Below are 22516 nucleotides of genomic sequence, written 5' to 3' on the forward strand. Positions count from 1 at the left end.
TTTTAAATTTTATTTATTTATCTATTTAAAGCACTTATTATCCTCTTCCCTTTTTCTCTTTCCTTACTTTTCATCGTATTCTTTTCATTTCTTCTCCTTTTTATTTATTTTTCAACTCACCTTTTTTGACAATAGGAATATAATAAATATACATATATACAATGCAATACATATTATTTACCTAATAATCTTTTTTTTTTTTTTTACATATTACTTACATAATAACTTTTTGTTCAAAAATCAAATAAAATATTAATTTATTGATTTTGAAGACTAAAATATTTCCAAACAACATTCAAAAAACATTACATACTTTTAAAAAGTAATTATGTTAATAAATATAGACTATTGATCTCATAAATATCTAACCTCACATATATTATCATATATAAACTATACATCTTTTTTAAGGAAATCCAGAATAAATTTTATCCGAAATACATGTATAGACAATGATTTCCATTGATATAGCTATAGTAGACTATGATTTTTTTTTTTTAAATTATCATTTAATTAGCATTTCGAATAAAATTCATCCAGAACTTTCCATAGTAATAATAAAAAATTTAAAAAAAATTAAGAATTTACAAGTTTGGGTAATAACAAAATATTGCAAGTTGTAATGAAGAGTGGTGAGGTGGACCAGCGGGGATGCATATCTATCCACTTCAGAAGAAGAATAATTGCCCCCAAAAAACATATTAACAATCACACTTCTTCTTTACTCCATTCCAACACATTCAAAGCCTTGACTTCCGCCTAAGATACAGCATCTCCTGGGCCTTCTACCCTGGCCCACATACACTTTGGCATCTCTTCTTTGTTTGCTTTAAATTATATTCCTAGTTCAATCACAAAGAAGAGGGATAACAAAGTTAGAAGAAATCCACATGACTAGCCAATCATGTAGCACCATGTGTCCATTCAAAAACAACTTCCCTAGATTTGTGGCCTCTTAATGCTCTTTTAATTCCACCCTTGATTAGGAGAAAGAAAATCCTTGATTAGGGTGGTGGATACATTTTTTTATTCAATAATCTCATTATTTATCATTCATTTTATTTTAAATACCAAAAATTAAAATTTGTAACCTATCTTACTTCATTCATGGAGGACATTATTTAAAGAATTGTTCTTACCTAAGTAGAAGGGTTTGAACTTTTGAATACAATAAAAACTATTTGAAAAATTATAATGATAAATATATAAACCCACCCAAAAAAAAAAGGAAAAAAAAAAAAAAGACATTTTTTACCTTGCAACCTTTATTCAAACTTATTTGAGGACTTTCTTTTTTGTGTTTTTTTTTGAATTTATAGCTGTAAGCAACAAGGATAGATAGTTAACCTCTACCACAAATTTTGCAACTTCTTGTTCACATGAATATGGCATTTATCTTCTTATTCGTGCCTTTTTTAAAGCTTTTAATCTTACAAGCTACATGAGGAAAAATATGTGTTTTCTTTTTCACGTAAGACTTCAATACTTAGTTTTTTGGTGATAAATTTCAATACATGTTTGCTAAGGATAAGGTTTGAAAAAGGTAATCCTCAATATAGACAGCTATAGAAGGTATAGTTTACCCTAAGACAAGGGCATCACGATGACCATTCACAATAGTCCTTTTGATACCCATCTACCCAAATAAATACGCAAAAAGTTTTGTCAATGTCAAGGGCATGTTTTTTGATGAAATATCCTTGGCAACGACATTACTCTATCTTATTATGTAGACTTTTTTTGGTATGAAACTACCAAATGTAGCTTTTCTATTCTAAAATCTATTTTATATGTATATCAAAGTCTACCTAAGAATGCCTTAAAAATATTGTTTTTTTTCTTTTTTTGGCAATAAAGTTAATTTCAAAGTTAAGATATTAAATTGAGTCAAAACCATGATCCTTTTAAATTAAATCTGCAAAACTTTGAAAACAAAAATCAATTTTCAAAGGAGCACAAAAATAGAAAAATATCCTTATGAACTTTTCTTTTTTGTTGCACTAGCTAGCTTTACACTTAACCATGTGGTACAGTAACACTAGGATCAAACATTTGTATTCGTTGCTCTAGCTAGCTTTACACTTAACCATGGGGCATGGTAACACTAGGATCAAACATTTGTATTCTAATTATATAAATAAAATAACATTGATTTTAACTTTTAAGCCATTATTACCAAAAATGGCAAGAGGAAGCCAGTAATTGCAATCTCTTTGCCACGTGCATGTCATCAAGTGAGTGGTTATAACAATACACATGCTATATTGGGTGAATGAAATTCCATAATCACAAGTAAACAAAAAGGAAGAACAAAGAGAAACTCAGAATTAATATGCTGGGTGTAGAAGAATTATGACACTAATGGGGTCCAATTTGTCCCTCTGGAAGGGGAAATTTCAAGTGTATAACATGGCAGATGTTTCCATAAATGGGGTAGTTCTGATTTGTGATATAAAGAGAAACATGGGTACACAAAACATTGGGGACATTGCATATGCTAGTGGTTTAGGCAATATTGAAAATTGAAATGCAGGCCGGTCCCTAATTAAAATATATATATACATATATATATATATATAAATGTGTGTATATATATATATATATATAAATATTATATTTATTTATTTTCATATAATTCTTTGAGTTATATTAAACTTTGTGATAAAATTAAACTTCACATAATTAACAACTTAATTCCAAATTTCCATATTAATGCTAAATGCTTAGACCCTTCAATCATAATTCTTCCCAAACCCATGAAGTTTGCCTTATGCTATTTTCAAATCTAACGGAGACATAGATGATATATTTAAAAAGGTTTATTGCATTTTAATACTCCTTAATTTTAATAAGTTTTATTTTTTATTTTTAAATTTAAAATGTTACAATTTCAACTTTCAAATTTCAATTTGTTGCATTTCTCTCATTAAAATTTTTAGCTAATGGTGATTAATGACTTTATTTCACATGACTCCCACATGCATAATATTGAAATGCAATTTGGTTAAATTTGCTATAATTGAAACTTTTAAATTTTAATTTATTCTTTTTTTATTTTTTTTGCTCAAATAATTTATTACTATTTAAATCTTATATTTTCAAATATTTGCATTTTAATATCCCATGCGGTTAGTTTTAATTAGCCAAAAAATGGAAGAGGACAAAAATACCATGGGCATTAATCCATCTCATGTATATTGATCAATTTCAACCAAATTAAGCCATTTCTAGACATTAACATTATACATATTTAAGTACTATATTTTTTTCTATTCTAAAAATCTACGAGTTGAAAGAGGGAAAAATAAATAAATAAATAAATAATTGGTGTCTTTACGAATATGGGATAACTACTACATTTATTCGGTGTGTTTTTAGTACATACTATGATTATCTTTTATTATAAACATTTATTCAATTTTGACGTTCCATAAAATTTCTGCATATTACTAATTTTTCTTTACAAGAACTTGTTGGCCTTTGGAGACTATTGTGATTTAAAGAGTACGAGAGTTTGAAGCATGAAATAATTATTGATGATAGTGGCACTATTGTGTCTAATGCCAACAATTTTGATTATTATCTTCATTTTTAATTTATTTGTTTCGGCAATAATTTATCTGAGCTTCATTGAAATTTGTTTCCGATGTGTATTTTTTTTTCTTTTTGGTGGATAAAAATTTTCCAATATATAGTTATGATCAAACGATACAAAAAGCATTATTCTTATTATACTCAGAATTAAAATACGACAATGTGGAGAAGCACGCAGAAATTATTTAATAGGTAATATATATATATATATATATATATGGTTTAAATTGATATTAATACTTCGCTTAAATTTTAATCAAGTTTTCTTTTTTCTTTTTTCTTTTAATTTTTTTAATAAGTTGGAGAGGAATATTTCATTATAAGGCCTTAGAACTCAAAATCTAACAGTTATCACAAGTGGTCGGTTATTACCAACCGGATTGTTTCAAATCTGTCTTTCTTTCTTTTTCTTTTTTTAATTAGAATTATAAAAAAAAAAAAAAAAAAACCTAAAATTCAGAATTAATCTCTTTGAAATTAAAAAAGGAAAAAACCCTTATTAACTCCATCTCCCGGAAACTGATCAGTCTGATCTAAATTTCTTTGACCAAAAAAAATAAAGTCTAATATAATTTCTATTAGGAATATTACTTCTTTTTCCTACACATATACCGTTACGTTGTCAATCAACAAAGGGCCAACATAAACTATATATGTAGGGTTTTTTTTGCCATATAGTTGAAGCTTTTCTTTTATTTATGCTTATTATTATTTGTTTTTATTATAAGCTTTTCAAGTTAGCAACGATGGTAAGTCCAAAAAAGAAACTAGCAAGGATGAGAAATTGGTCTGAGCTCCCAAGCGAACTTTTGGAGTTAATCATAAAAAAACTTGTAGTCGTCGACACCATTCGATTCAAATCAGTTTGTCGTTATTGGAACAAAGCTGCTCAATCTACCATATCTTCTCCATCTTACATTCCTAAGCCTCAGATTCCATTGCTCATGCTTTCTACTAGACCAACAATGGACCAATTTCATGGTTGTCGTTTCTTGAACCTTGAAGAGAATGGCAAGGTTTACGAACTCAACAACGACGTAGTTTATGGAGGATTTTCTGATGACGCACTCTATGCTGGATCATCATACGGTTGGTTGGCTATTTTGGACAAGAAAACGGAACCATACCTTGTAAATCCTTTTTCAAGAGCTAAAATAAAGTTCCAATTGGAACCCACCACTCGATTAAGATTTGAAAAAGGTCTTGTTATTAAAATCGTCCTCTCTTCTAATCCATCTCGTAACAAGAATTTCTCGGCTGCGGTTTTATGTGGTATTGTGCCACCCAATAATAGACTAGCTTTTTATGAGCATAGTGATAACTCCAACTCATTTACATGGACATGGTCTGAATTTGAGAACGAGTTCTACTTCGATATAACATGCCATAATGGTAAGGTATATGCATTAAACTTTTTTAATAGTGTTCATATATGGGATTTTCATACTAGCTTGCCCATAAAAGCCGTGGACACTATAAATGTTAAAATGGAAGCAAAAAAATTGGCAATGGAACTTCTAAGATACCCAGTGCCAATGCCAGATAATTTATCATTATTTTGTAGGCCATGTTTTGTGGAATCATCCTCGGGTGAGATTTTGATTCTGAAACAAATTCATTTATACAGTGTTGACAATGATACAATGTCAACAATTGGATTCGTGGTCTTTACATTCGATGATGAAACTGGGAAAATTGAATGCATGCCACAAACTTTGTCGGATCAAGCTATCTTGCTAGGAAGAAGAGAAGCAACATCCATATCGACTCGAGATTTTCCAAAATTAGAAGCGAATTCGATATATTTCATGGATGAATATCTTGAAATCTATAACCTGAAGAAGGATAAATTTACTAGGTGTGTTTACGAATATGGATCAAGTACTAAGAGTTTGTCATGTTGGATGGTTCCTAATCTTTGGTAATTAAATATACTGGAACTTTTAAGATTGAATGATTGGGTATTTCTGTATGTTTTTCTTCTTTCGTACTTGTAATTTTTGTTTATATTGTTTACAGCTTTGTGCTTATAATGTTCATATTAATTAATCATGAACTGCTAGCTATTCAATTTAGACAATGCATCTATATTCAAAATTATGTTCCTCAAATTGCATATTCACAAACAGTTTCTCTTTTTTTTTTTTTTTTTTTTTTTTTTTTTTGGTTTTTTTTCCAACCCAAATCTTAGATCCAAACAAAGGCTATGTTATTGCTGATATATATATATATATATATATATATTTTTTTTTTTCTATGTCTGTTTCGGCAAAATAGGGATTAGCCAGTTTTGTGTTCCATCTTGGTATCATATTTGTTTAAACACTCCTTCTCTGCCATCACACCGGTAAAGCTCATAACAAATATCGTGATAGAAAAAAAAAGAAGTAATAATACAAAAATTTTGCTTGCACTAGAACTAAATGTACTGATATCTTTTTGATTCAGAAATATCTATTTTACAAAAATAGATATACATTCATTTAAAAAAAAAATCACTTTTGAAAATATGATAATTATTATCATATTTATAATAAGTATGTAAATAGTAAAAATAAACATGCCACATAAATTAATAGTATTTTATAAAAACTGCTTTTCACTGATGATGTTTAAAATGAATATCAAATTTATCTGATCAGAGTTGGATTGGGAGCTCAAACAAATTTCTTATTACCAAAAAAAAATATTGAGCCATTTCTATACTTAAGGCGTATATAAAAATACTGATAATTTTCTATTCCTAAATCTACGACTTAATGAGGAAAAAATTAATAGGTGTATTTAGGAGTATGCATGACTACCAAGAGGATCTTTTGGTTGGTTCCTAATCCTTAAAGATAAAATATTTGTTTTTTTTTTTCTTTTTTCTTTTTTCTTTTTTCTTTTTTTTTTTAAAGCACATTATGTGATCAATCTCTTATTATTGATATTAATTCAATTTTGAAAATTTCTACATATTACCAAATTTTCTCTACAAGATTCATATTACCAATTTTTCTCTACGAGACTTGCTGGTCTTTGGAGACTACATGATAATGTGATTTAAGAGTACGAGAGTTTGAAGCATGTAATAATTAATATATATGATGGGGGACTATGTTTCCAATTCAGTGTCAAAACTCTAATATAATTCATCTTTATTTTTAATTAATTTATTTTTGCAATAATTTTTATGAGTTTCATTGAAATTAAATCGATCCAATGTAGTTCACGAACTTCACATGATCAAATGATATATACAAAATACGGTATTCTTATTATACTCAAAATTAAGATTCAACAATGACGTAACTAATTAAGCCATATTGCTGATGCATGCGGAAATAATATTAAATATGTAAAAGACAAAATGGTTTAAATTCCTACTTATCTTCACATTCCACCAAACTGCGCTTAAATTCAGTTAATCAAAGGCAATACAGGGAAAAAAAGGGAAAGAGAAAACGTACACAAAACATTAGGGACATTACATTTTCAGCCAAAAAAAAAAAAAAAAATTAAATTAGGGACATTACATATGCAAGCGGTTTGGGCAATGAAATGCCACCTGGTCCCTATTATTAATCACTTTGAGACTTTGACTTATTATATATATATATTCATTTACTTTCGTATAATTCTTCGAATTATATTGAACTTTGTGATAAAATTAAACTTCATACTAAACACTTAAATTTCCAAGTTTCCACATACTAAATGCTTATTAGACCCTTCAATCATAATTATTCCCAAACCTATAAAGTTCGCCTTTGTTCCAATCGCAAAGTTTCTTTGTTCTCAAAATTAAAAAATAAAAATAAAAAAAATAAAAAAAAAATGAAAATCACAACTCTAATTTTTTAATTCTAACAGAGAAATAGCTAGATGGTATTTTTAAAAGGATTCATTACACTTTAATATATACCATCTAGTTTTGGTAAACTTGACCTTTAAACTTAAAATATTACAATTTCAACTTAATGTGTTTTATTTGGTCTGGTCGAAGTTTTTGGCTAACTCTCATTAATGGTTCTATCACACATCATTCTGATGTGATCAATATTAAAATATAATTTGGTTAAGTTTGTTACAATTTAATCTTTATAATTTTAAAGTATTGCAACTTAGATTTTATATTTTTTAAATATTTGCATTTTAGTATTCTTAAACTGTTAATTTCCATTAGCCAAACCAATGAACAGGGATAAAAATCCCTTGGGCATTAATCTATCTCATGAATATTATCCAACCAACTAAGCCATTTTAAGGGAAGGAACCCAAAAATAAATAAATAAATAAATTGGTTTTTGGACCACTTAATTCTACATGGTTTTTCTATAAATTATTGATACGTGATAAAAAATAATTCATATAATTTTAAAATGATTGGTATGATTTAAAATTTTAATTTTTTTACTATATTTTTGCCACATATCAAAAAATTTATGGAATGATCATTTAAAAATAGATTGTCTAAAAACCATCTAATCATATCTCCATTTTTAGGCCTCAACATTATACGAATCTAAGTGCTAATTTTCTATTCTAAAATCTACGATTTTAATTATTTTTTTTTGAAAGAGAAAAAGAATTAATAGATTTATTTACGAATACGGAATACTTGCTGATGGAATCTTTTGGATGGCTCCAAATCTTGGAGATAAATGTGTGTGCATACATATATATATATATATATATATGTATATATATATATATATATATATATATCATTGATATATTCAATTTTCACTCTGCATAAATTTCTACATATCACTAATTTTCCTTCAGAAGAACTTGTTGGTCTTTGGAGACGACATGTGATTTAAGAATATGAGAGTTTGAAGCATGTAATAATTATATATGATGATATTGGTACTATTGTGTGAAATGCCCAATATAATCTTCATTTTTTATTTATTTATTTTTGCGATAATTTATACGAGCTTCAATATTGAAAATTGTTTCCGATGTTTTTGTTTTTGCAGGATGAAAATTTCTTTAATATATAGTTCATGATCAAATGATACAAATAAAATTATTCTTATGATACTCAAAATTAAAATACAACAATGTGGATAAGCAGGCAGAAAATATTTAATAAGAAAAAATTATGGTTTACATTCATATTAATCTTCACATCCTACCAAACCTCGCTTATATTTTAATCAAAGTTTTATTTTTCATTCTTATTTATTATTATTATTTTATAAATTGTAAAAGGAGATATCATTACAAGGTTTTAATAATAAAAAAGAGAAAGAAAAATAAAAAATAAAAAATAAAGGTTTATTATACTTTTTGATCCACTATTTTGCCACCAATTTCAACCCAAGCTTTCAACTTTTTCAATTCACTAGCTAATATGTAACTTGATCCTCCTTATTAAATTTTAATTGTTTTTCTATGCGTTCTTTGGTTTGATGTCAAAAAAAGTAGTAGATTAGATAACAATTTACATACTAAAAAAATGCAAACCAGATATAATGGAAACGAAGTATGTGGCAGAAAAATTCAAAAGCCAGTGTTGCATCCAAAACTGAATATATAACCTTTATACTGAAAATGGAAATTCGTACAACAATCTTATAAAATGAACAAATGAAGGTCTAAACGCGTACATTATCAGCAAGAAATGTTATACAATTTTAATAAAAGGAGATGCTATACAACAACTTCCGCCGGTTCTGTTTCTCAAAAGCGGTCAGAATGTCATCGATGGATTCCTCCCATGAGTCAGCTGCTTCAATCTAATGTACAGAATTAAGCCACAGCTTGTAAGCCAATTTCTAAAAGTTAGAGAAGCTTGATAACTACTGTGAAGCATATTAGGGTTCATACCTCTAGGCAAAGATCTAAAGCCAGACGAGCTCCAACTGCTGCCTCCTCGTGGTTGTCTTTTACCTCCAAATTGATAATCAGCACACTTTTCATCAGAATATGATCACGATTGTGAAGATCTGCACATTGTTATACACAGGGTGGACAATGTAAATGACAGCTTTTTAAGTAATCAGATTTACTGGATGCTGTACATGAACTAAAAGAAAGGATGAACTTTGCGTAAAAGCTTGAACTAATTATTCACGATTACTATGTAAAAGGGACAAGGATGTTTTTTTCCCTATTTTGTTTAGATACAACCAAAACTGCAGGATTGTTTTAAACAACCACATCTAATTAAAAGTGAGAACAAACAAGCATGGGTTTCTATCCTCACCAGGCACGCTCTTTAAAACTAAAATGCTACTACTTTCAAGCATCGGGATCCATTATAATCTCCCCTGGTTCTCTCCGACTAATTTCCTAAAGTTGTGCGTCTACCATTTTAATCGCACCTAATCAATCCTCATGATGCATTAGCAGCAAACTTAAAAGATATATGAAAAGAAATCCACACAATTTAACTCAAAAGAATCTGTTTTTTGGTAAGAATTAGAGCACGCACAGAGGGAAAAGAGATGGTTGCATTAAGGTTTAGGTGATAAGAGAGCTATCTATCCTGCCTCAAGTTATTGCATCATTATCCTAAGATCAAATTGCTTATCCATCCTGCCTCTAGTCATTGGTTGACTCATAAGCTTGTTTAAGCATACTATCTAACATTGCTAATCATAAAAATGATCCACATTTATAACAAACCAACAATAACATATGCAATACAGATAATCTCAAGACACTGGCATAGTTCTTACAGTTCAGGAACTAACAGTCTAGAAAACAGATAGCGAGTATCGAAACCAACAACTCATTCAAACATACAATTTTATGCATTCTATTGTAACACAAAAACCATGATGCAAACGGAAATCAAAAAAAGAAGGGAACATACCAACCTTCAATTACCATATCAAAAACCTTTTCCTCAAATGTAAACACGATGTCAAAAAAGCCATCAACAGCGTTATCTTGCCACCGCTGAGGAGCCAGTTTCACACCAGAGTTTCTCTTAAGCATAGGCAAAATGCCATTTCGTTTGTAACTGTACCAAAAAATTCAACATTTTGCTTCACTTTTATAACACAGACCAAAAATTCAAAAAATGCACGATAATGCAATTCATACAGTGCATCACATATACAATTCAAGCATTCAACTCAGAGATACCAATCAAAAAATTCCCATAACACCTCACCCCTTTACACACACATTAATCCAAATAAACACGATTAAAAGCAAAAGCCCATCAAAGATAACTTCATCATTCAAAAACTACAACCCCAAAAAATAAAATAAATAATAAAAAATAAATAAAATAAACCCTCCTATAATTGCTAGTAAATTGAACTTTCCAACTTATAATTATAATCATAATCAATTGCAACCCACTTCTCAGCATCCCAAGTCAATCAAGGTTTCAGTACAAAAACACAAAATATTTATATTACAAGAAAAACCCAAATCGAAATTCTCGTAGAAAAAGAAGAAAAATTCAAACTTGAGAGCGAAAAAGAAGAAGAATATACAGCTCGGGGTCTTTGCGGCGGAGATCGTCGAACATCTGTTTGTAAGGAGTACCGAAATCATAGATATTGGGTTCCCGAAGGGAAGGTCCGGGAAGCTTGACGTGAGAGCCGGTACCATAGGAACACACTTCGAAGCCCTGTCTCTTCAGCAAAGAGTGAGCTTCCATGCTTCGATTCTGGTTCGACGAACACACCATTGCATACCTGAACTTCATTGCTTTCTTCAAAATTCAAAAACCCCAAAAAAGACAAAAACGAAAAACGCTTTTACCAGGGTTTTAATCAAAAAAGGGTTTTTTTTTTTTTTTTTTTTTTTTCCTGAAAACCAGATACGATTTTGTATTTGTTCTATTTGATGATAATCATAGACCCGCACGTAGAGGATTTTATAACGGTTGCCGTTAAATTCACCGCCTATCTCCGATTTATGAGATCAATTAATTAAATACCATAAATTATTTGCTTTATTTAAATCTGATATAAATGTCGGTGTATTTAGAAAAAATTTGTGAAACAAGCACAAATCCAGGCCTCTATTTACCTTATGTTTTGGTGCTCCGTTAAAAAGCAATATGTTTATCTTCTTGCAAGATTATTTTCTATTACTCATAGAAAAATAGATTCTTGGTGAAGAAGAAACATGGAGTTCTGGTTATCCTATTAAATCAAAGTCACTCATACATGTTAATAATTTGAGATAGAATTTTCCAGCAAGCACACTTTTATAGTAGTAAGTTTCTCATTTTTACCTTTTCAATCAAGTGGTATTCCAATTCACCCAAAAAAAAAAAAAAAAAGAAATTGATCAAGTGGTATTACATTTCACCCAAAAAAAAAGAAAAAAAAAAAAAAGATCCAAGTGGTATTACATTTCCTTTGCGAATTGATGGTAACGATTATTGGTGTTAATCCTGGATTATGATTCCATTAGGTCTGAGTTAAAAGTCTCCTTTATCCCAATTTAAAACACACACACATAAATATATATATATCAAGTGGTATTACAATATTTAGAAAATGAATCAATGATTTTTTTCTTGATCCACTGACCAAAAGAAAATCAGAAAAACAATAAGCCTTTCCAAGAAAAATTTTATGGCATATTTGGCAGCACGTTTGAAATTAAGAATATTTCAAAATCCATGACCATGAAAAATAAAAAAAAGATATAATAGGATAAGACAATACATTGGTAATGGGGCATTGGATGGAACAATGTAACATACAGACCAAAAAGGCATTGGATAAGATAATTCTAATTCCCACTTGTAGAATCCAGTCACATGGTGCAAATTTAAATATTCCATAAAATACATACTCCACAGAAATAGAAAAAATGACAATGCTTTCTTTCCTCTTATTTTCCTTCGCATTATACATAATAATAAAAATTCACTGGAATTCAAGAAATGGATTAAAAAATGTATCATGCAAAATGTGACTTTTGTATAACTATACAAAATTTTGCTAACATGAAGCACCCAATTGCATATAATTGAGCTAATATATCATAATATGAAATCGGGAACCAATGCCCATCATAGCAAGACTGTAACAATATATATATATATATATATCAATTAGGAGCCACAACAAAACCATGTTCAGCAGCAATTCTATTTTTTGATTATTAATTCAATAACTTAAAGAAGCTTACATAACAATTCGAAACAAATTCAAAAAATTGAAGTACAAATTTTGATGAATAAATACCCTATTGATGCAGGTAGTCTATGGATTATCAACTAAATCATTATAACAAATAACTGAAAGACAAATAATTTCTTCTTTGAAAAAAATATATGTATATTTGTAAAACATCATTAGTGCTACAAAACAGAACTGTTACCATATCACTGCTTTGGGACATGCTTGTTTTGAGTCCCTTGGCTTAGCAGAGGAACACAAATGGAATCGGGGAAAATGGCAAGGCAATTTTTCCTTACTCCGCATCCCTGAGGCTTTCGCTTGTCAGCCACATTTTCTTTTGGATAATAAACACGACGTCGTCCCCATCCTCATCTGAATCTGACCTGGCATCAGCCGTTGCCACTGCTTCCCAATGCAATGCTGTTAAATACTTCTTTACAAAATCTACCACCGATTGTTTATCACGAATGATTATGAAACCATTCGGTCTAAGTATGCGATCCATCTCTATCAGCAGATCCTCACCGCTACATTCTTTCTTCTCAATGTCAGAGAAGACAGTCCATGCATGGAGTAAATCATAAGTCCGAGGATATGTTGAAAAGGCCTCACACCTGTCAAGATAGAGTTTTCAGTCACTTATGACATATAAATTACAAACAAAATTTTTTTATGAATCTGTCATTTTGCAAAAACCTACTTATCATGATTCCAAGGCTAAGAGTTTACAGCAGCCAACGATCAAATAATCATGATGGAACATAAATCACAAAAGCTTTCGACCAATATTCGCTGTGAAGGATAAAGTTGGGTAAGCTAACCTACTAGAACCTAACCAAGTTCACTAATCTGGGATTCTAAACCAACCCAAGCTTACAGTTTTAAAGTTTTGGAGGTTTAACCATGAGTTGAGGTAAACTTCAATCCAATCCAACTTGTCCAAGCTGCATCTCTATTTTCTATATGTAGTTCTTTAGCTGGGTCCAGTTATTCTGTTTTACACAGTAAATGGAATTATATTACTACCTAAGTCTATAGATTCCATTTAAAAGTTATAAAGGTTCATTGTCATAGGAAATAATCTGCACAATTTAATGCAACAGACTTTCAAAGAAACAATAATTAATTTCAAAAAGAATTCCATGCATTATGTGTTCAGTAATTCGTTTTGCATACCAGTCGTGAGTTGTGCCTATAAGTCCTCTGTCATATATCAGCTTTAGTGTTTTGGGTCCATCTTCAGGGATAACATTCATCACCCAAACATCCTTGTCCTTGAGAGCAGCAGCAAAGGATCCCATATGTGCTTTCATGTCCATTAAGTTCCTCAGAGTGTTTGGTTCAATCCTTGGACTCAATAGGTTCCAATAATTCTGAACTCTTCGGTGCCAAATTTCCTGCATAATGTCACAGATACATAAGCCATGTATTCTTGCCTACTTAATCACGCTCTAGATAGCAATTGAATCTAAAAATGTAGATGAATTGCAGCAATTTATTACCGTATCCTTTTCAAACATTTCATTCGAATAGCCAAAATCAGCAAGTCGGGGAGGAGGAGTGGTCAGTCTCGCTGGCCAGGGAGCCAATCCACTACCCTTTGCTTTCTGAATTTCTGATAATAACAAGAATACAGCAGTGTTAGAAGACAAATATATAACCAGCCCCAGTATTCATTCCATCAAAGGCATCACAAGAAGTTGCTGAATGATTTCTCCCCTAAGAATGGTTTACTTAATCAATGTCTCTCAGGTAGCTATATAGTCCACAATTACTTTAGAGCAACATCATCAACTACTTTGTCTCATTTTCAGCCTGAACAACTTCAACAATTGGCAATATCTCCTAATAGATATTTATGGATCAAGAATAAACATTATATGATCTAATTGAAAACACATTTGGGATCAAATCACTGCTGAAGAAACAAAAAAGCAAAGATGAAGACAATATGTGAGGAGAAGACACTCACGATCAGAGTATGGTGTGATGCAGGCTTCCATTGGCACACCCCAGACTGCATCTGGGTCATCATCAGAACGGCAGAGAGGGGGCTGTGTACCAGGTTCTCTTTCCATATAACAGTCATTTGTTAGAGGCTTTTGCCATATGACAGTTTGATTCCTCTTTGCAGCTATTCTCCAACACATACGTTCAACAAGAGCACTCATCTCTCTCCATATCCTCAGGTCCTCCTCATCCTGCGCATAGGCTTCAGGTGAAGAGTAGGCAAAATAACCTCCCGGTCTAAGCAACCTGTCTAGCTCAAGAAGAAGAATCCCGTCCCTTTGAAGCCAATCAATCCTACAGCGGGAACAGTGAGCAAGTTCAAAAGATCTGCTTGGATAAGGCAACCTTTTTGTCCCTAATACACCAAGATATGCTGGGATTCCTCTTTCAAGAGCAAACTGGATTTGGTTTTGGTGCACATCATTTGGTGCTAAGGACATTGTTATAATGTCAGATGAAAGAAGATAGGCTCCAAAACTTGCAACTCCACAACCAACATCAAAAACTGTTCGTAATCTCCCTTCGTTGTTTAAATTGTTGTGTGAAAAGTTGAGCATCTGCCAGTAGAAATTGCATTTAAAAAGTTAGCCAGATCCATGCAATGCAAGAATGTTGTAAATGTACCCACACACACAAAAAAAAAAACAAAAAAAAAAAAAAAAAAAAAAAAAAACAAACCCATAATGTAAATACGAATACTCAAAGATAAAAGCAGCCGGAAGAAGAAAGAAGGCACAATCTTCTATGAAATGGCACTTCAAGTATTAGTTCTCTAATGCATTTGAGTTTTGTGTCCTACTTCTGTTGTTTCTAATATTGCCGGTAACTCTAAGGGGAAGAAATCTTACATTTGCAATAGAAGCAATATATTTATCAGCTCCATAGTGAAAATGTGTGCCTCCCCCAGGGAACACTATCTTTTCACCTTTCACAACCATCCAGTTCTGGTCAGATTTCTCATGTGCAAGGTGAGTATGAGGTATGTTTGCTTTCCACACTTCATCTCTGCTTATTGGCCATTTGATTGGGACCTATAGCATCATGATGATGAGAGAAGATTAAACATTTATTGAATCATAGAACAATATGATCGCAGCAAGAACAATATAACATCAACAAATGTTCTGCTACTCATCTTTAAACACCATTACCTTGTACCCTGGTGGAGGAGGAATCAAGCAATTGTACCGCCTTTCCGGAGGAGGGCAATGTCTTTCATAGTGCTCCATCAAAGAGAGGTCCAACTTCAATCTCAATTGGTATATAAGGTGTCTGTCTAAGCAGGGAATTAGTTCTGAATGCCGATCATCACAAACCTTCAAAATCCAAAGTAGACAAACGACACACTCACCATTGAATGTTGCAACAAATAGGGGGGGGAGGCAAAAGCTAATTGATTTTGAGGGAAAAGATAAACCAAGTTCAGCATATTAGAACTTACAGGAAAGCTCTTCGCTATAAATTCATCATCTCCATCATCCAGCCCAAATTTTGTTGAAGATTCCTGTTTGCCAACAGCATCTTCATCACTACCCAAATACCCAAGCTTTCTCAAAGACCTGCTGCCATATTCTAGAGCCGACGAACCACGATTTTGAGCGCCAAAGATGGATCCATAATATACATACAGGAAACCAAGGAAGATAGCCACGATACAGAGAGATGTGATCACACGCTTCTTTTGCACTCCATCAGATCTTCCTCTCATTTTAGCTCTTCAACAGAACTTAATTTTCAGTCCTCTCTTGAATACTATTATGTTATGATGCAGATCTCATTGCACTAAAAAAAATGCCTATTAACAGTCCCTTCCCAGAGATCCGATATTGAAGGCAATGAATAAACCCTTAACTATTTATGAAATCAGAGAAGAATGGTGGACCTGTAAAAATACAACAAAGAAACTATCACTCTCAGTTCAACAGGCTGATGAAAACATTAGGGGGTACATAAAAGAAAAAAAAGATCCCTAAAATCAGCAACTAAAATTCTCTCTTGAATCCAAAACCAATCCCTAAATGACCAGTGAATGAAGGAAAGACAACTATAGAAATAAAGCATCAAGCATCATCTACTAAGAAACAAAAATCAGTCTAAATTAATAGCTAAACCTAACTGCTAACAAAAGTACCGAAACAATTTGAGGCAGGGCAATTCAGAGATTAATAAAAGCTGCCGCAATAATTTCAACTATCAAGTCAACATCTATGAACTAACAATTAAGCAAAAAGGATACTTGACATTATACAAGCTACATCTGCACCTAGAAAATTGAAAACCTAGCAATGGAAGTGATTAATTGCCAACTCTCATTGAATTGAAATCAGATAAATTGCTGAAATTGACAACATCCTTAGCCACGCAACAAGATGGAATAACAGATCTATGACAAAGATCCAAATAAAAACTACACTGCATAAAACAAATGTACCAAACTAATCAAATCCATCATTCCACAAAACAGCAGACGAAAAAATAAAAAAAAATCCAACTTTTTATATCCAAGACCCGTCAAAATCATATCTTTCAGCATCAAACCCACAAAACAAACAAAACCCAGAATGCAAATTGAACCAGATCTAGCAAAAAAGTTAAAGAATGTATGCAAGACCCAGAATTTAAAAAATTAAAAAAAAAAAAAAACAGAGCTACTAATCCAGAAGAGAGCAGAAGAGGAAAACCTTAGTGGGTTTGGATCGAAGAAACGTAGTAGGTACAATAATGGTACGTTTAGGATCCTGGGTTTTGTACCAAAAAAGATCTGAGTGAAAGGTTCAGTTATTTCCAAAAGAGGAAATTATGAGAAGCAGAGAGAGAGAGAGAGTAAAGAGAGAGAGATGGATCCGATCTCAATGAGCCCGCTGATTGTGTTTTATATATGGCTAAGAAAGAAAAACAAAAACAATAAAGAGTTCTCTTTAACTAAGTTCCAACGGACCGACTATGGCACTGTTACGTCGATGTTAATATCTATTTTCAAATTTTTTTTTTTTTTTAAGTTTTTTCTTCTTGTCAACAAATGCAATGTAGATTGAATTCCATGGTGGGGTAAAATCTAATTCTTAATAATGGCCCAAGAGACTTGTTTCTGTGTGCCTTGTTTGGACTGGGAGGTCTTTCCGGGAAAACAACAAATACATTTTATTATTATTATTTTTTAAGAGTAATTATTAAATGAATTTGCAAAAGTCCTTAAATTCTGGCAGAATTCCATCTTTGCAAGTCCGTTTACACGTTACGCAAATGTAGTTTTGTTATTACAAAAATTCTTATGTTTTTTGGCCAAGTAACATGTAAAATCTTCTTCATATAAAGAAAAAAAAATTTTTTTTTAAAGTATAATATTCTTGGCATTTTAATTAATTACATTTTAGCTTACACTATTGGCAACTGTTTTCTAATTTTCTTTTTATCTCAAAATGCATTTGTGAACATCATTGCAATCAGCTCCATTTTTATTTTTTAATAACTAAAAATTTTGATGTTAAGTATGTATAATTTATTTTTCTGGTTTTTAGATTTTATAAGAGAAAAAAAAAATTACAAAAAGAAAGAATGATGAAAAAAAAATAATAAATAAATAAATAACGAAGACTAAATACCACCAGGTGTACTTTAGGACAAAATTGTCAAAAACAAACACACCATATGAAAATATACAAATTAAACTGCAAATTCTTTCTAATACATTTCAAAGTCAAGATTGCAAAGTGAATAGTATGAATTTATTAGAAAGTGAATACTATGTTTTATATTCATTTATTGCTACATTACCTTATATTAGAAGCTAACCTGTAAAGCTAATATGCCAGTTTGCCCTTCATGCCCCATTTGGTGGAATATAGGTGAACCAGCATACACTTGGGTTCATGGGCCGGAAACTAGTGCCTGCTCTGTCTATTTTACCCTTTTTCCAACATCATTTTGATACAGCAATTTTGATCACATTATTACTGAGCCCATCTTATAATAAGATATAATCATAAGCAATGATATTTGCTTGTTTGGTCAGTGCCAAAAACTGTGTATTTATTTATATTTTTGGACAATTTTATATGTACATTTTTGAAAGTTGGAAAACATTTTTTAGGGAATACTCAAACAGGAGATGCTAATATGTATTTTAATCGAATGATGCCAGTGATAATTACTGTCCTAATTTACACTAGAGCTATTATTACAGTTTTATCATGGTTTTCACATTGGGAGAGCATATGACATGATTAAGAAATTTGGAAGATTAAAATTTGCTATATACTAAAATATATATTTATACAAATTTGATCTTATACCCTCAATAGTAGATTGAATAGAGTATTTATCTACGTCGACTAGACAATTTGTATATATCTATAATTATAATTCCGTATGTATGTATGATTGAATCTCCAATTCATGAGATGATGAAATTTGAACCTTTACCCTTTTGGTTAGAGTTCATGTTCCTTACTAACTCATCTATTTATTTGGATTCCTAACCATACAATTTGACATACCATGGCATATCATCATATCAATTTAAAAATAGTTCTATATGCTTTTTTTATTTTTTCTTTTTTTCTTCCATTTCCGATGGAAGTTCTACATGCATGGTTTAAAATAAAAGTTCAAAGAAATGTGCTGTCTTATATTCGTAAAGACAGGTAAAGCCCCATTTTTGTTTCTTTGCCTTGCCAAGCAAGCAAAGAAAAGGTTTGGTCCCATATGGCCAATGCATATCTAACATTGTGACTTTTTACCATGCCAATTTTTTTGTTTTTTAAGGTTTTGTTTGAAAAATCTAGTTCCACTTTGTTTGCTGAATATGGATTTGTGCTTGGCTTATACTCATCAGTTAAAAAGTTAGAGCTCAACTAAAAATGCAAATTCATTTCCAATTTACCCTCTTGTAAAAATTGAATATAGACATTTGCTTCAGTTCTAAATATCTGAAGTACTTAAACCCTAACCATTTGTTAATTAATTGTCATCAATTTTCAATTCAAGAAATCATTTATAGAAATATTTGATTAATTTTGTGATGTCAGCCCTTTTTGGTTTGTCTGACTTTGACCTCCCTGGCTTAATTCCCAATCGACCTACCCTATTCCAATGGATGTGGACCAAACTGGGTAAAGTTTTGGTTTTGCTGGATTACGGAATTAGAGACTAATGCACTGGAATTTATTCCATTTTAAGGTCAGCATTTTGACAAAAGAAAAAAAAAATATATATATATATATATTTAACTTGTGCCGGTTATACCTGGCAATTCGGGTTGGTGGGTCGTGTTCGTGTCAACCCGTTTAATAATCGTGTCAAAAATGCCTAACCCGAACACGACCCATTTATTAATCGTGTAAGGTACCTAAAACACTAACCCGACCTGTTTATAAACAGGTCAACACGACACGACCCGTTTAACACGATTATTTTAACGGGTCGTGTTGACCTATTAACCCGTTAACCTGAAATTGACCTATTAACCCGAAACTAACCTATTAACCCGTTAACCCGAAAATTAACCTATTAACCCGAAATTTTTTTTTATTTTTTTTTTATTTTTATGTTTTTGTCTTATTAAAAATGTATTTTTTGTTTTTAAAAAATTAGTAATAGAAAATTATTTTTATAAAATTTTTAATTTATAATATTTTTTAGTTATTAAATATTATATTAGTAATAAAATATTAATTTAAAATTAAATTTAAATGGGTTGTAATAGGTATATAATCGTGTCAGGTTGAAACTGACACGTTTAATAAATGGATCGTAACGGGTCAATTTCGAGTTAAACAGGTCAACCCGAAAATGACACGATTAATAATCGTGTTAAACGGGTTGACCCGATTATGACCCGAATCCATTTATAATAAACCCAAACCCATTTATTTCGTGTCGTTTTCGAATCGTGTCGCCGTGTCATGATCCAAATTGCGCCGGTTTTCATAGTTGCTTTTTTCTTCCTTCATTGGCAGATAGGCTTGAAGAAAGAAACCAAAAGACCATGAATAATATATTTAACCCTTTGTTTTCTTCTAAAAAAAATAATAATCAAATTCACATCATTCACATCAATATTGGAAAGAAAGAAATAGACATATAAACATTAAAATTGTCCGTGGCAGCAACTTTCTACCACTTGCCAATAACGCCAAACTTTCATTAGTTCAAAGTTCTTTAGGCGAGTCAGACAAAGACCTCCTCGTTTAGATCAAAATTTTCCATATAAGAAGTAAAAAACCAACCAAAAAATAAATAAATAAATTGTCAAATTTCACCTCGGATTGGGTTTGGGCTCAAAAGGCCCAAAAGTTTGTGTTTGATTTAAAAGGCCCAAAGTTTTTTTTTTCCCCTCATTTTCTGTTTTTTTTAATTTTTTTCAAATTTTAATTTTATCATTTTGAATAAAAAGTCAGAAGGTGACTGCTGGATGATCGTGCATCCACGTCATCCAAACTTTAAATTTCCATATTTCTACCCTCCTTAATAAATAATGAAATTTAAATATCAGAGTTGGACAACCAATTTTTCAATAATATTTTTATTAAAAAAAAGTGTATACATTAGTAAACTCTCTTTTCTAATAAATCTATAATAATTAAGAAAAATTTATCCAAAAAAAGAGAAAGGAAAATTAACAAGATAATTCAAGAATCCCCAATTTTAATTTTCATAATTTATTTAACTTTTGATGGTGTGGAGGATGGGTTTGGGAAAATTGAATTTGAAAGTGAGCGAGCTTTGAATGGTCGAAATAAAAAAGGACAATGACATTGACGGCTAAAAACGAGGCCACGTGGAGGAAGATCAGCATGGGAAGCTGTTGACCAGATGGAGCAGAAGAAAGTTCTGGCCGACATGAGTGACAGGGAAGCACGTGCGATGCGCAGGTTAAATGAAATGGGTCCCACAAAATTGCCAGTGAAAACAGTCTTTGATTGTCAACTGGAGGTGACCGAAGCGTGTGAAATTCTCGTACTCGTTGCAACTTTTGGCCACATTTTTCTATGTTTTTTTCAAATTCTTTTTTTTTTTTTTTTGGTTTAATTTTTTGGGGTTTTTAAGATTCTTTTTTCTATGTACGAGTACGATATTTCTCTCTCTCACACCTGCCTACATACCACAACTAGACCTCTACATATGTTTCCTGGCTTTTAAATTTCCAATCAAATTCATCACTATCCAAAAGAAAAAAAAAAAAAAAAACCATTTTTAAAAAAGGCACATTACTTTATAGTTTAAATTTACTCTAAATTCTTTAAATTTTGAAATATATTTTGATGGAATATAGATTGATGAAAAGTGAAAAAAGAATGGACAAATTTGATTTGTGTATCAGTTCTTATTTTCCTATTATATTTTTTAAGTTTTTGGTAAATTGAGTTTTAAAATGTATTTTATTTCTTTTAAATTATAATAAATTAGAAATGAGAGAATTAATTCTAAAAGTTAATTGCATCTCAATATATTTATTTTTGCTAAAGTATACATATTGTATTTTTAAATTTAAAATGTTTCATATTTAATTTTTAATTTACAATATATTTTGCATTAATTTAATTTTTGAATTGATTTGAAAAAGATTAAAAGCATTAGTTGACCCAATATTTTTGGAAAAATTAAATTATGAAGACTTACAACCCGTAAGAACTTTCTCTTTGAGTTCGCATGAGTTCGATTTTTCTTCGTTTCTCTTCCCAATTGAAATTATTTTTTTCATACGATAGATAATGAGTTAACAAAATAAATTGGGTAATTTCTAAAAAAATTTATGGTTTGTGTTTTTCCCTTTGCATTCCATTATTTTATTTTTTTCTTTTGGAAAAATTGGAGCA

The 22516-nt window shown here is 30.8% G+C and overlaps 3 protein-coding genes across 3 annotated transcripts; 1 reads left to right on the forward strand and 2 right to left on the reverse strand.

The window, feature by feature from the left end:
- Positions 1-4340: 4340 nt before the first annotated feature.
- Positions 4341-5519, forward strand: LOC125423243 (putative F-box protein At5g66830). The gene has a single exon (XM_048476906.2). The coding sequence runs from the start codon at positions 4341-4343 to the stop codon at positions 5517-5519; it is 1179 nt and encodes a 392-aa protein (XP_048332863.2).
- A 3581-nt stretch (positions 5520-9100) lies between these two features.
- Positions 9101-11368, reverse strand: LOC107422871 (uncharacterized). The gene is made up of 4 exons (XM_016032378.4): positions 11040-11368; positions 10410-10555; positions 9415-9533; positions 9101-9323 (listed from the first exon to the last, which is right to left on the reverse strand). Exons 1-4 carry the CDS (start codon positions 11252-11254, stop codon positions 9222-9224), a joined length of 582 nt encoding a protein of 193 aa, XP_015887864.1. The 5' UTR covers positions 11255-11368; the 3' UTR covers positions 9101-9221.
- Positions 11369-12642: 1274 nt separating this feature from the next.
- Positions 12643-17691, reverse strand: LOC107422880 (probable methyltransferase PMT3). Its single transcript, XM_048478288.2, has 8 exons — positions 17381-17691; positions 16141-16581; positions 15851-16015; positions 15548-15730; positions 14662-15256; positions 14192-14304; positions 13866-14086; positions 12643-13303 (listed from the first exon to the last, which is right to left on the reverse strand). The coding sequence occupies exons 2-8, from the start codon at positions 16405-16407 to the stop codon at positions 12982-12984; spliced, it is 1866 nt and encodes a 621-aa protein (XP_048334245.2). The 5' UTR covers positions 16408-16581; positions 17381-17691; the 3' UTR covers positions 12643-12981.
- Between the last annotated feature and the right edge of the window lie 4825 nt (positions 17692-22516).

The sequence above is a fragment of the Ziziphus jujuba genome, chromosome 3 (genome assembly GCF_031755915.1).
Source record: "Ziziphus jujuba cultivar Dongzao chromosome 3, ASM3175591v1".
Taxonomy (NCBI): Eukaryota; Viridiplantae; Streptophyta; class Magnoliopsida; order Rosales; family Rhamnaceae; genus Ziziphus; species Ziziphus jujuba.

Excerpts from the sequence above, each read along its gene's own strand:
- LOC125423243 (XM_048476906.2), top strand. The coding sequence starts at position 4,341 with ATGGTAAGTCCAAAAAAGAAACTAGCAAGGATGAGAAATTGGTCTGAG.
- LOC107422871 (XM_016032378.4), bottom strand. The coding sequence starts at position 11,254 with ATGAAGTTCAGGTATGCAATGGTGTGTTCGTCGAACCAGAATCGAAGC. Across the intron at positions 9,534-10,409 it reads TTTTGATATGGTAATTGAAG|ATCTTCACAATCGTGATCAT; the intron begins GTTGGTATGTTC and ends AACAATGTGCAG. Across the intron at positions 9,324-9,414 it reads CTTTAGATCTTTGCCTAGAG|ATTGAAGCAGCTGACTCATG; the intron begins GTATGAACCCTA and ends TCTGTACATTAG.
- LOC107422880 (XM_048478288.2), bottom strand. The coding sequence starts at position 16,407 with ATGAGAGGAAGATCTGATGGAGTGCAAAAGAAGCGTGTGATCACATCT. Across the intron at positions 15,731-15,850 it reads CTCCTCCACCAGGGTACAAG|GTCCCAATCAAATGGCCAAT; the intron begins GTAATGGTGTTT and ends ATGATGCTATAG. Across the intron at positions 14,305-14,661 it reads CATCACACCATACTCTGATC|AAATTCAGAAAGCAAAGGGT; the intron begins GTGAGTGTCTTC and ends TGTTATTATCAG.